The following is a 13,654-nucleotide window of genomic DNA, read 5'->3' as shown; positions in this document are numbered from 1 at the left end:
AGATACCCAAACCTTCATGAAGTTAATTTAGCTTAAATGTAAAAACAGCTTCTTTAAAAAAAATAAATAAATAAACTAATTTTCCTTATAGAACTCAAAAACAGTGAAAAAAATTAACCCTGGTTTTAAGTGATTTTCTTTGTGATCTTTTTCATGTATTTATCTTTTGTGAGTGTCTAAACTGCATGATAAATAATTGTAACAAAAAATGCCATTGAAGTATAGGATAAGGGAAAGGAACACCTAATTAATCTTGAAAGGTGTTCTTTTGATTACTGGCCAATCAATTTGGATTTTCCAGTCCCACTAATATAGACAGTTAGACAGTTTGACACACCTCCGACACCAAAACAACCATCCAGTAATGGAAAAAACAATGAAGGACTTGGTGGACTTCCTTCTACTTTTAAAATAAAATAATACTTGTCAAAGTTGATATTTCATTAGGAAAATTACCCTGGGTATTTGTTGACCTGGACCCTATTTTCCCATTATTTTATGTCTAAGTGACTAATGGGGACACAAATTTCCTGTGTTTACTTTCATTGTCAGACACTTATAATAACAATCTGAGCCAGTCAGTAGCAAAAACAAGCACTTTTGGACATACTTTTGTCCAATGGAAACAAAAATTTTTGTAATTGGTCCAGTATAGAATGAGAGCGCTTCAGCCAGCTGCAATAAAAAATTGCAATTGCGCCTGTCAAAGTATCGCCACCAAAAGTGCTTGTTTTTGCCACTGACAGGCTCAGATTGTTATTATAAGTGTCTGACAACAAAAGTAAACACAGGGAATTTTTGTCCCCATTAGTCTTTTAGGCCCAAAATGATTGGAAAATAGGGTCCAGGTTGAAAAATACTGGAATTCTCCTTTAAAGAAATCTTTCAACATTTGGAGAAATATGCTTATTCACTTTGTTGCTGAGAGTTAGATGAGAAGATTGATATATCACTCTCATATCTGTGTGGTAATCATGAAGCAACCACCAACAGCTGGTTAGCTTAGCTTAGCATAAAGACTTGAAACGGGGAAACATCTAGCCTGGCTCTGTTCAAAGGTTAAAAAATTTGCCTACAAGTGTTTTAATTAACAAATGATATCTTTACATTTAATCCTTACAAAAACTGAAGTGTAAAAATAGCAAGTTGTGGTTTTACAATGTGCTGTTGTGTGCTAGTCATGAGCAGTGATTTCTTATTTGAATGGATTAAACAAACAATGTAAAATGTGTTAACTAGTGACCTTTAGAGGTGTTGTCCCTCTGGACAGGGGCACGCTAGCTGTTTCCCCCTGCCTCTCGTCATTACGCTAAGCTAAGGTAGCTTTCTCCTGGCTGTAGTCTTATATTTCACAGACATGTGAGAGTGGTGTTGATCTATTCTCAACTCTCTGTAAGAAAGCAAATAAGCATTTCCCAAACTGTTGAACTATTCCATCTATAAATAAGGTGACTGACAGACTGATCAGTGTGGTAGCATGAGGAAAAGGTGAAAGGCTGGGATCACTATTGAGTTTGATCTATACTCATGATTTATTGATTCTAAATTTACTTAATGAGTAATTAACAGTGAGCTCTTAGCAGCTGCTATTAATTTTGAATTATTGCCTATCAAACTCCAGATACAGAAATCTAAAGACAATAAATCACATGCAACTGCCATATGTCACTTCACTACCACCAGAGTTTAAAAAAAAAAAAAAAACTCAGTCCCACTCCTCCCCCACCCTGGCACTGCCCAGAGTCAGCTCTATTGGAGAAATTACAGGTTTCACTGTATTTAAATTGAAATGGCATCTATACATTCCATACTGTTAAGAAAGTGAAGGATTATTTATGAACGTACAAAGAGGGCTTTAGTGCTACAAATACCATGCGTCATGGTGACATTCAATAAACAGACATGTCCATTCATAAATAAGATAATACTTTCTCACTGGGTTGTTAACCAACCTGGGATAATAGCTTGATCCGATGTTATGCTTAAAGTCCAGAGCAGGTTGTGTGCGGGACCTTGCACCCAAAAGGCGAACAGCTGAGAACAAAGTGAGGGAACCCAAAAGAGAACAAACAGTCAAACAACGGGACTCACCGCAGGAAAGCAGACCCAGTCTCTCAACTCCCCTTTGAAGATCTCCATCATCTGTGCACAAGGGGTCTGCAGCTTTTTCCAGACACCACAAGAAAGACACACGGAGACAGGTACTGTACTGAATAGATAGAGGTGTTTGTGTTTACAGCAGGTACTTTAAAAAGAAAAAGTAGAGAAAGGCAAAGATTTCAAATTAATACACTAAAACTTGAAGTTACACACCTTTTAGATTAAACTGTCTGACAGTACATATGCTGCATTTACTGTCACAAGTAATATTAGCAGTCATGACATTGTCAATTAACATGAAGTTAAACATGTCTAAAACACACAGTAGTGTCAGTGTGTAAAGTGGTTTCTTTGTTCCTGACTTTTTGGGGAGGTGAGGTTCTCAACAAAAACACAGGTCCTACAAGGCGGAAGAATTCAGTGTTTAGCACTGGGGTATCTAAGGAAAGGCCAATAAATATTTAAGTTAATAGGTTAAATCTGATTACAATGGCTGGGCCTTTGTATTATTTTGAAAATCTTAAAACATTTTGTGAGACTGGTTTTAGAAAAATTTTAGTAGGGACATTTTAAGAGTTGTTAGTTTTGTTTATTCAATATTCCGCTTCTACAACCCCTCCACTCTCAAATGCCTCTGTGGTATTAAACCATACAAATCCAGCCTCTTAATTAGCCTGTGTGTGGCTGTGTGTGTGTGGATTTGTTTTAGTTATATTGTGGGGAGAAAAATCTATCACACAGTCACATTGTGGAGACTCACCTACCTGCACAGGGCCAAAAAAATTGGTCCCCTTAAGGTCAGTCATTTATTCCAGGACATTTCAATACAAAGGTTAGGACAGGTCAGGTTTAGAAAAAATTGGTTAAAGCTACACTAATCAATACTTTTATATCATCACTGGATCAAATGACCACATGTAATGTGAAAGGAGTCACCCATAGTGATGATCCACATCATGAACCCACAGATAATTATTTTATTCTGTATCATTATCATTATTTGTTTCCACTGACAGACAGCTGTTTTCAGCTTAAAAGCCCTGATAAACCCTCTGTATGCTACATATCCTACACCAAAAGGCAGACAGATAAAGTTAGCAACTAGCTGGTGACTATAGTGGAGCAATTAGTAACTAAAGAGTCACATCTTTCCCTCAGGAGATGGTGAAGACCAAAACAGAGCAAAAAGTTGAGTGAATGATTTACTTATATTGTTCTGGTGGTCTGAAACACAACTCCAAATCAATGCTAATGTTGCTCCAAGTCTGTTGAACGTGTAAATAAGCAACTGCATGCTAACAGGATGTTAGCCATAATAACTTAATTAGGTGATAGTATGTCAATGAGTTTGTTAGCTTGTTGTGCTGCCCCCAAGTGGCCAAAATATCAATTAAATCAACACAATGTCCCAATAAATGACAAGGCCTCAAAATACTGCTTTTCTACTTTTGTTTCAAAGACAGGCCAACCGCATGCTCCTTTTGTACAAACATGAGGAATGTTCAAGTCTGAAATGTGTTGTATATTTGTATATATTCATAAGACTTTCATTTTGTTGAATAAATGACAAGATACAAGATATTCACTTTGTGAGTGTGCACAAGAATTAAATGACTTTAATACATCAGGAGCCTTTTGATCATGTTTTAAAAATGGTCTTGTTTCTGTTTTTATCTGTGACCTTCAGGGCACTGTCACTTTAACGTGGATGAAGCTAACCGTGATTAGACATGATTACAAAGCCATTTCAGAAATGACTTTCAGGCATCCCTGTCAGGTTTGGCTTTGTCTGTTTTACTGGGCTCTAGGTCTGTGCTCTCGGTAAACTGGCTGTAGATGCAAGCACCTGTGCTTGGTATGTGTGTTTCCTCTTTGTTTACACTTTGTTCAGGGGTGTGTATGTTTGTGTGTGTCCGCAGGGGAGAATATGAGCACTGGAAGATTTCGAGGTGGTGGCAGAGACAAGTGCAGGTAAGATCAGTATCCCTTACAGACCTCTTTCTCGTCCTCTTTGTCTTCTGGTTTTGCAAGAGTAAGAAGGAACAAGAGAGAGAAATTGGTGATGGAAGTAACTGTGAGAGAAATCACAGACTACAGGCAGAAAAAGGTGTATGCAGAGACACAGAAAGAGTCCAGAAAAAGAGAGTATAACCCTCCTGTTCAGCGTTTGAATTGCCCAACCTTCATAAGTAGCTTTGAGGTTGTTGGTCTGAGTCTTTGCAAGGCTATGTGATAAAACTTAAATAGTCTCCCATTCATCATTTCTTACTGGACCAGCGAACCCCCTCGGTTATCCACTTAACACTTCTTCTTGCTAAAGAATGTGCCCTAAGTCTCTGCATGTGACACTGTGACATGAAGTGGCAGAGCGAACTGGGGCAACTAAGATTAGCTTTTTTTTATTTTGTAAGGGGCATTTTCTTCTGTTTGGCTGTTTAGTTTAATTGGCCCATTTCCATCCCTCATTCTTTATAACGTCACCCACAGTTTTCTCAAAAAATGCAGTGCCATAAATTTGCTGAAGAAAATATTTATGTGTATGTATTCCATACACATTGGAATTTGTTTACTGTAACGTTAAAATTCAGGTTCTCTAAATTATAGAAGCAAGTCTGTAAAAGTGCAGCCTGGTCACCAGAATAAAATGTTGGCATTGTACATTTCTGCAAACCACAGAAACATTGAATATATACATTTCAACATGTGTAATACGTAGCATATTAACATTTCAACAAAACGTATCATATCAACATTTCAACAAAACGTAGCATATCAACATTTCCAAAATATGTATCATCTCAACATTTCTAAACTGACGTAGTTCACATGTGATCTATATGAGCTGACTTTCCTATTAGGAGGAGGAGGGGTCGGTGGATGGTTAGGAAGTTTCCTGGCAGTAAGTTGGAAATCAGCAGAGCACGGTTCGAGACCACCTCAAAACCAATGCCCACTTCCCGTTTCAACTGACAAAAGCAGGTGTTTTTAGTGAGACATCAAGACATTTGCAGCCGTTTTTATTTTATTCTTTATTTTATTTTAACCCAAACCATGATCTTTCCCTAACCCTAACCAAGTGGTCTTTGTGCCTAAACCTAACCAGACCTTAACCACAGCGTTGCCACACCATAAAACATCATTATTCAACGGATAGAAATGTTAATATGCTATGTTTGTAGAAATGTTGATATTATAAAAGTGTTAAGAGACCATTTATTCTACTGTTTCTACTGTTTCTAATTTAGCATTTTCCAGTGCTGGCTACTTGTGTAACTAAACTTCTCATCTAAAGCTGAAACTATGACTCAGCTGCATTAATGGTTTTGAACTGTTTTGAACCACTTAAATATTAGGGAAAATGCATCAGAGTGGCTGATTGCTTCATGTCTTGTGCCCTTCCAAATCCATTATGTAATTGTCCACTATTAACTGTGCTGCAACACTTGTTAAAACGAATTATTTGAGCTTTCACTATTAAAAAAAAAGAATAGCTAAAACGTCTATGTCAGAGCTTACAAAACTGCATTTAACCCCCCCCCGACTTCTCTCTGGATTTACAAAGATAACCTTTCACCTATATGAGGAGAGAATGGATTGAGGCCGAAAGAAGCTAATGCTATTGTGCGCTGTTGTCCCCTCACTAATGCACGACTGTAATTGCAGGGTTACACGCATTGTTCAGTGAACTCTGCTGATAGAGAGAACACGCTGGTAGTAAACCTCTTAGGGATCTGAAGGGTTACCCAAGTCTTGCAACAATACTCACAATGATGGGGGGATCAGCCTCTACACCTCCTCTGCTACTCTCTGTAACTGCACACACTCACAGAAAAACACACACACATTCACATGCCTGTCTCCTGCCTGCGATTACACTTCAAATCTGACTCATTCTTGCCCACATTCCTGAGTCGACCCCACTGCTTTGTCAGTCGTTGCTCCATCGATGCATGACTACACAGGTCTCTGCCACAGAGAGGACTACACCAGCGCAGACGCACTTCAACCCAGGCTTTCGGGTTTATCATCCAGGCCAGTTTGGAGGAACTAAAACAGAAGCTGCCTGAAGCACATGTGGAGAGATTTGACTGACAAGTAATCACTTCTTGTTACTTCCACTGGCTTGAGCAGAGAGGAGGCCTCTCGCATCAAATGGCTGCAACAGAACCAACCAAAGTCTGAGGAGATCATTTCTTCCACTGGATTTTGCTTTTTTGTCCTTGCTGGACTTTTGATTTGAGTAATATTGTTATGCATATACAACCTTCTTGACCTTTAGGACATACAGGTAAAGAAGTTCACAGACATCAGAAAGACCTTTTTTTTAGTCTAAGCTCCAAAGATGGACCCCTTTACAGACAGTCCACGCCAGCGCTCAGACAGCATGAGCAGCTCGGCATCTCAGAGCTCGAGGTCCAAGATGCTCCTCCGCCAGCGTCTGTCTCAGCTGCTCACGTGCATAGAGGACATGAGCTCTGATGATGAAGCCAATGAAGAAGTGTCCCGCACACTGGATGAGGCGTTCCAGCTCTGTGGACGCTACGTTCCCACAGATGCATTCAGGTTGAATACACACATGCAAATATATACACACAAATACTCATTTATCAAGAACTCAAACTTATTTTACTTTCTTGCCTTCAGCTACACAGAGACAATGACTCATGTTGTGAAAGGTTAAATGTTGTTATGAAAAACTCTGATGGGAACCTTTTCTGAATCATTTCTGGGTTTCTTTACAGTTTGACACTTCTTTCTTCAATTCTTCTGGTTTCCATTTAACCCAATAAGATTTTTTTTAAAAATGTGGACATTGAAAACGTAAATGTTATTAACATGTTTTGAATTTTTACTTCTTTTTTTTTTTTCTTCAAATTTCTGCAGACAAAAACAAGCTGGTGGATACCGTATTATGTATTATAAGACAAAGAAATAAAGTGGCTTGAAATTGACTAAGATTAAAATGTCTTTTCCAGTATTATTATTTTTAGTATTAGTATAGTTGCATTATATGCAAGTATAATTAAAATTTCAGCGCCAATGTTTTATATTGCTGTAAAAAAGTGTCTAGCATAATTCAAACTTAAGGACAAATATAAGTAATAGTGTCAATATCGTCTCACTTTAGTTTTTTAACACTTGTCTTTACTAAACACACTGACAGGCTGCACATAGTGACCTGGAATGTGGCCACAGCAGAGCCTCCTGAAGACGTCACCGCTTTGCTGCAACTAGATGTCCAACCCCCCACAGACATCTATGTGATTGGGTGAGAAATAAAAAAATATAGAGAGTGAAATAACAAATTGGACTAAGTGATAAATTGATTTGGTGAGAAAAGAGGGTATATACAGTATGTAAAATTGGAACAAAGCAGAGATGTAAGTGTGCTGTTTGTTATTGATTTGTGTTGGTGTGTGTCAGCCTGCAGGAGGTGAATGCTACCCCGGTGAGGTTCATCTCAGACCTGTTAGCAGAGGACTCCTGGAGCCATGTCTTCATGGACACACTGGCACCCAGAGGATTTGTCAAGGTGAGAGACGAAAAACAGAGCACACGGGAAATAGTACAATGTGTACGGGAATAAATACAAGTTATATACTGTACACAGTACCAATCAAAAGGTTGGACACACCTTGCCATTCCCTTGAACAAGAAAGTATGTCCAAACTTTTGACTGCCGCTGTATATATGTGGGTATGTGGATGTGAAAACAGCTGGTATTAAATCATAGTGTCCAGAAGGCTTTAAAGAAAAGATAATGGTATAAAACCATGGAGCTACTTTTCTTAAAAATCCTCTTTTTATCACTGTTCACTTACATTTTGAGATATTTCTTTTCATTTGGTTGTATCTTTAATGCAATATATTTTTCTTTTAACTGTATATTTACACCTTCTGGTATAATACAAGATAACTATATAATATTACATATATATAAATTGAAATATAATTAAAAGGAAAATATTTTTATTAAAAATAAAATAAAACCTTAACAAATCAAATCAAAAAAATAAAATCTCTCTCCATCTGTGTCTAGGTCACCTCCGTGAGGATGCAGGGTTTGCTGCTGTTGGTTTTTGCCAAACAAATTCACCTCCCCTACATCCGAAACATCCAGACCACCTACACTCGCACCGGCATCTTCGGCTACTGGGTAGGAAAATTATAATGGGAACACTGGTTAGAACCTTAAAGACAGCACGATAAAACTCTGCACACCAGGAATCCCATTGGCATTGGATGCTAACATGTTATGAAAGGCCTTTTGTGTTTGTTTAGTGGAATGTGCAACAGCTTTGACAGAGTGATCCCAAACAAAGAACACTCAGTGTTAAAACTAGTAAAGAGGTACACTGGGGTAAAAAAGACAAATGGCATGACACATAATCTGAGTTACAGAAAAAAATAATCTTTTTGAATGATGACCAATCTTTTTTCACCTTGGTAAAAAGGGGTTGATTATAGCTAAAAATGTTTTCAAGGTTTTTGCAGTAAAATTAATCTGTATTTTTACTTATGAGGAGTTTGCATTCATTGTTCTTGAAACAACATGACTCACACACACCAGCTGTGTGAGTATTTGGACATCCACCATCATATTTTATTTCACATTATGTTTATCTGTGTCAGGGGAATAAAGGAGGAGTGTCAGTGCGTTTTTCCTTCTACGGCCACATGGTGTGCTTCCTCAACTGCCACCTAGCAGCTCACATGAACTACGCTCTGCAGCGCGTTGATGAGTTTGAGTACATCCTGGAGGCACAAGACTTTGACATCTCTGACACCCCACAAGTCCGCGACCACAAGTCAGTAAACCTACATACATGCACACACACACACACACACACACACACACACACACACACACACACACACACACACACTCATATGCAGTGTGAAATATATGCACTGACGCTCCGCCCCTCTCTCACAGGGTGGTGTTCTGTTTTGGCGACTTGAACTTCCGTATCGCGGACCATGGTTTGCATTTCCTGCGCTCGTCCATCAACAGTGGACGCCTGAATTTGCTGTGGGACAAAGACCAGGTGATGTGTCCAAACAAGCACATGCATACACACACATAATTTCACGCACATTTGCTAATATAGTTGATATTATTCCTGCAGCTCATCATGATGAAGAAGAAGGAACCTTTCCTGCAGGAATTTGAGGAAGGGCCATTAAATTTTAAACCCACCTACAAGTTTGACCGTAACTCTGACACCTATGATACCAGGTAACACACACACAAACAAATATATTACACTTTCAGATTTAGAGACTCAACTCATTTCCCAAACATCATCTGTGCTCTTGTTTCCATTTGCACAGCAATCCGAAGACATGGTTGGGTTTTAAGTAAGATGCATTCTATGTTTTTTGTGTTGCATGCCCCACATTCCCTTATTTCTATAGTCACCGCACAATCTATCCTTTTCCCCAAAGCTTCTGCCACCACATCTTTAGTTGAAACAACACATGTAACCCTTTAGACACTCTAAACATCATCTGGCAGACAAACAGGGAACTGAAGTTGGGAGCAGCTCTTTCTGTGAGTCCTATCTATTCCTGACACTAGTGCCATATATATGTCTCTCTCAGAAAGAGCATTGTGGCGTTGCCCCTAACCATGTACAGACCCCGACCCCTTCAACGCTGCAGCACCACCCTCCTCTTCCTCCTCACCTCCCTCACCTGGGGGCTGCTCTCTGTCTGGTTGGGGGCCTGGTACAGGGAGCTAGACCCGCCAAGGTGGGTGTCTCCATAGATATGGCCTTTAGAAATAAGTGAGGGACACTTATGGAGTTATATCCTGTATATATAACCTACAGTGACAAAATAACTGGAGACACATAATAACACCTTTCATTCATAGTGAAAAAGTATTAATAACATAGTTGATAGTTAACATAGATAAGATGAAAAAAGCCTACCTGAATAGAAAGGTTTTTAGGGTCTGTGCTGCCCTCAAATGGTTAGGAAGGCTGTTCCATAAGTGTGGTGCAGCAGAGCAAAAGGCTCGATCCCCCATGGTGCAGAGATTAATACTGGGGGCCCGGAGGAGCACACTGTTGGCAGATCTGAGGGTGCGGGTGTGAGTAGCAGGACTTTGTAGTCAATCCTGAAATCGACAGGGAGCCAATGCAATGAAAACACAGTTGGTGTTGTATGTTTGTGTTTTCGCACTCTCGTCAGGATCCTGGCAGCGTTGTTCTGAATATACTGGAGGTTCTGGATGCTGCTGCCAGGGATACCTGCGAAGAGCGCATTGCAGTAGTCCAGTCTTGAGGAGATAAAGGCATGGACAAGTTTCTCTGCATCTGACAGGGTTATAGAGGGGCAGAGTTTAGAGATGTTTTTGAGATGATAGAAAGAGATTTCGCATAGTCTTATGTGGTCATCAAAAGTCAGCTGAGGGTCAAACCTAACACCTACATTAGTGACTCATTAGATTCATTAGACCTGAGACAACTCCCTCCTGCACCCAGTGCCCCATTGTTTGTTCTAGCATAATGTATATGTAGTGAATGTGCATATACATAAGCTGTAATACCATGTCAAATGATATTGTCCACACCTGTGAGCACTGTGTGTCCCTGACATGCATCATTTCTCCACAGCATGCCTCACTGTAGGTATAGAACTGCATGTGCCTGTGTGCGTGTGTGTGGTTTGTGTTCTTTAACTGCATCGTTTCCAATATGTTTACATAAGAATCGCAAAGAAATGTGGCATAAAAGGTAAGCATTAGAAACAGAACGTTCTACTCAATTCTTAAGAAGATACCAACACTTGTTTTTTCTTTGCTCAGTGGTAAGAAGAGGAAGCCGGCCTGGACAGATCGGATCCTCTGGCGTATCAAACCCAAAATCCTGCCATCAGAAGATGATGATGAGAAGGCATCAACTTCTACTGATGATGGACAGGATGATGAGTACCCAATCCTTGTCAGCCAGGATAAATACACCAGTGACATGAGCTACGGAGTCAGTGACCACAAGCCCGTCATTGGTACCTTCAGTGTGGAGGTGAGAGCAGAGTCGCTGCCGGACTCTAGGACTTTCTATGTTGTACTTCCCAACAATCAACAAATATAAGTGTGCATCTTTCCTCCCAATAATACAAGTGTTTTTTTTCTTCCTAATGTCTTTCTCACAGCTGAGGAAGTGTTTTGACACACCATTGGTGCACGTGTCTCCTCTGGGTGTATGGAGCGCTGATCAGGATGCACTTCTCACCTACACTGTCCAAGAGGACTTCATGTCCTCTACATGGGACTGGATTGGCTTGTACAAGGTACTGTGATAGACGTAGAGGGCAGAGAAAACAAAGGTAAAACAATAAAATACAAGACAGATTTGAACTCATGGGGTTGTTGTCCTGCAGGTGGGATTTAAGAGTGCATCCGACTATGAAAGCTTTGTTTGGGTTAGAGAGAACGAGCTGCCAGAGACAAATGAAGTCATACAGGTAAAGTGCAAGTTAGGTATTTGTTTCATGTTTGGAAACAATTTTAAATTACAGATGCTGTATGAACGCATGCTTCATTTATATGTATGTGTATGTGTGTTGGATCCAGATATCTGTGGATAAGGATCGGATCCCTCTGCTAGGTGGACAGTATGTTTTGGGTTACTACAGTACAAACATGCAAAGCATCATCGGCATCAGCGCTAGCTTCCAGGTGAGTGCACCTCCATTGAATCTGTAGTTTACATATTATATTTAACATAATTTTGTGGGGATATGATGACTGTTGAATCACTGTTAACACAACTACTACATAGGACATGACCTAAATAATTAAATACTTATATTATAATCTTGATTCTCTGGTTACATTTGACTGTCATGATCAGACATTTACTGAACTGTCATGAGCAACAAATTAGATTATTTCCCTAAAACTCTTCATGCAAAGCAATGTGAGTCTTTGTTTCAATCTTGCAGATCCTGGAGTCAAAGCGTGCTGTCATGGAAGGCCTCGTTCCCGACAGAGTCAACGGGCTCAACAAATAAGCTCACATACACTCCAGTGCCACCTCTTGTCCTACTTTCAAATTCACATAGAATTCATGCAGACTGTAAAATGACCCAAGAGCCGATCCATCATCTACTGCATGAGTTGACTCAGTTGGGACAATAGTGGCATCACATGGACTGGAAACCTCAATTTGTTGTTTCCAAGTTTGCCTTCAAGGAGTTCACTTTATGTCAGATTCACTCTTTATAGAACAGTTTCTCTATGCTGTAATGAGTAGCCGACCAGCTTATCTGCAGGCCTTTTAAGTCAGTCAGAGTGATGTGAAAGCAAATAGAGGAAAAAAAATGCCAAACTACGCAGGTGCTTTAAAAAAAAAAAGTGCAAAAAGAGTGGACATGACAACTGCAGGTCAATATGCTCCTGGGTTAAATAGTTTTTGAAAATAGATTTTTATTTTTTGATTTGGTCTACATTAGTGCCAGTGCAGATGGTTGTACGATAAGTATGAAAAAGATTTGCCAATCAAAGAGGACATAGTATGTTGATGCACGCTGCTTTACTTCATCTGTACTGTCTTAATGCAGAGAGATGCATCTAATAATCAAGTTTTGAACCTTATTCCTATGGATTGTTTATACCAATTATTGTACCCATGTCCCTGAGAGTGGAATGATAAAGATACAAGAACAACTTTAAATATAAGAACATTTAATGTTAGATGTGGATGTCGATGTGGACCTCTACTCTGAAGTGTTTTGCTTTATAAATAAGTATGTAATGTATATGTGATAATGTAAGTCTAACATGTATCATGAGAGCCTTTACGGCAGTGAATAGAATCACAATAAGATTATATTTTGAATTTATATGAATGGATATAAAGATTTGAAGTAATTATTTATCTCTTAAAAGGTGCAGTGTGTAGAATTTATATTCAGTTTGTTGCAATCTGCAACATCACCACTAGAGGCCACTAAATCTTACACACTGGTCCTTTAACTTCTTACCTGTAGGCCCTCAACATTAGCGTTATACGGGATGCCTCTTCTATTCCAATGTAAACCTGATGATTGTTGTCAAAGAAAAAGAAATTGCTGTGTGTGCATGTTATACTTAAAATGTGTACATTTCATTGACCGATTGATAGCGTGAATACTGCAATAGAACCCAATCAGCATGTAGGATGTGTATTGAGATGTGTGTGTTTTTGTGGTAATTAAATATTTGAAGTACAGGATGTGCTGGAAATGCCTTTCAGGTTCATCTGTGATCCCAGTGACTTCTTTTGTTCAAGCAGGACTTCTGTCTGATTAAAATGTGTTAAAACCACAAACATGTTTGAGGCCAAATTAAAACTGAGAATGAGCAACTGACTGTGAAAGTTTGTTGACATATTATATAAGATATATTACTTTGTTATTGTACTCATGAAATAATACAACATGTTTTCACCTCTAAGCTTAATGATGGTGATAATAATCACTAAGAAAGTGAAATTCTTTATAGTTCAGGCCTGCAGCCTGTAAGTGAGCATTTTACATTACAATAAACAAAAGTCATATTATA

The 13,654-nt window shown here is 39.1% G+C and overlaps 1 protein-coding gene across 3 annotated transcripts; it reads left to right on the top strand.

The window, feature by feature from the left end:
• Positions 1–1,558: 1,558 nt before the first annotated feature.
• inpp5kb (inositol polyphosphate-5-phosphatase Kb) lies at positions 1,559–13,457 on the top strand. 3 transcript variants are annotated; one of them, XM_044369617.1, is made up of 14 exons: positions 1,559–2,201; positions 4,020–4,071; positions 7,265–7,369; positions 7,525–7,633; positions 8,141–8,257; positions 8,734–8,909; positions 9,038–9,149; positions 9,231–9,340; positions 9,436–9,462; positions 10,916–11,132; positions 11,263–11,400; positions 11,491–11,574; positions 11,684–11,788; positions 12,055–13,457. In XM_044369617.1, exons 2-14 carry the CDS (start codon positions 4,028–4,030, stop codon positions 12,121–12,123), a joined length of 1,413 nt encoding a protein of 470 aa, XP_044225552.1. In that variant the 5' UTR covers positions 1,559–2,201; positions 4,020–4,027; the 3' UTR covers positions 12,124–13,457. The 3 variants fall into 3 exon arrangements, with proteins under 3 accessions (XP_044225552.1, XP_044225550.1, XP_044225551.1); XM_044369615.1 differs by lacking the exons at positions 1,559–2,201; positions 4,020–4,071 and adding an exon at positions 5,878–6,663; XM_044369616.1 differs by lacking the exons at positions 1,559–2,201; positions 4,020–4,071; positions 9,436–9,462 and adding an exon at positions 5,879–6,663.
• The last annotated feature ends 197 nt before the right edge of the window (positions 13,458–13,654 follow it).

The sequence above is a fragment of the Thunnus albacares genome, chromosome 13, assembly GCF_914725855.1.
Source record: "Thunnus albacares chromosome 13, fThuAlb1.1, whole genome shotgun sequence".
Classification (NCBI taxonomy): Eukaryota; Metazoa; Chordata; class Actinopteri; order Scombriformes; family Scombridae; genus Thunnus; species Thunnus albacares.
The sequence above is the reverse complement of the archived record's forward strand: the minus strand, read 5'-3'. Positions and strand labels throughout refer to the sequence as shown.

Bases quoted from the DNA above. Each gene is read 5' to 3' on its own strand.
- inpp5kb (XM_044369615.1), top strand. From the start codon at position 6,443: ATGGACCCCTTTACAGACAGTCCACGCCAGCGCTCAGACAGCATGAGC. The intron at 7,634-8,140 runs GTGAGAGACGAA...ATCTGTGTCTAG, and splicing joins CACCCAGAGGATTTGTCAAG to GTCACCTCCGTGAGGATGCA. The intron at 11,133-11,262 runs GTGAGAGCAGAG...TCTTTCTCACAG, and splicing joins TTGGTACCTTCAGTGTGGAG to CTGAGGAAGTGTTTTGACAC.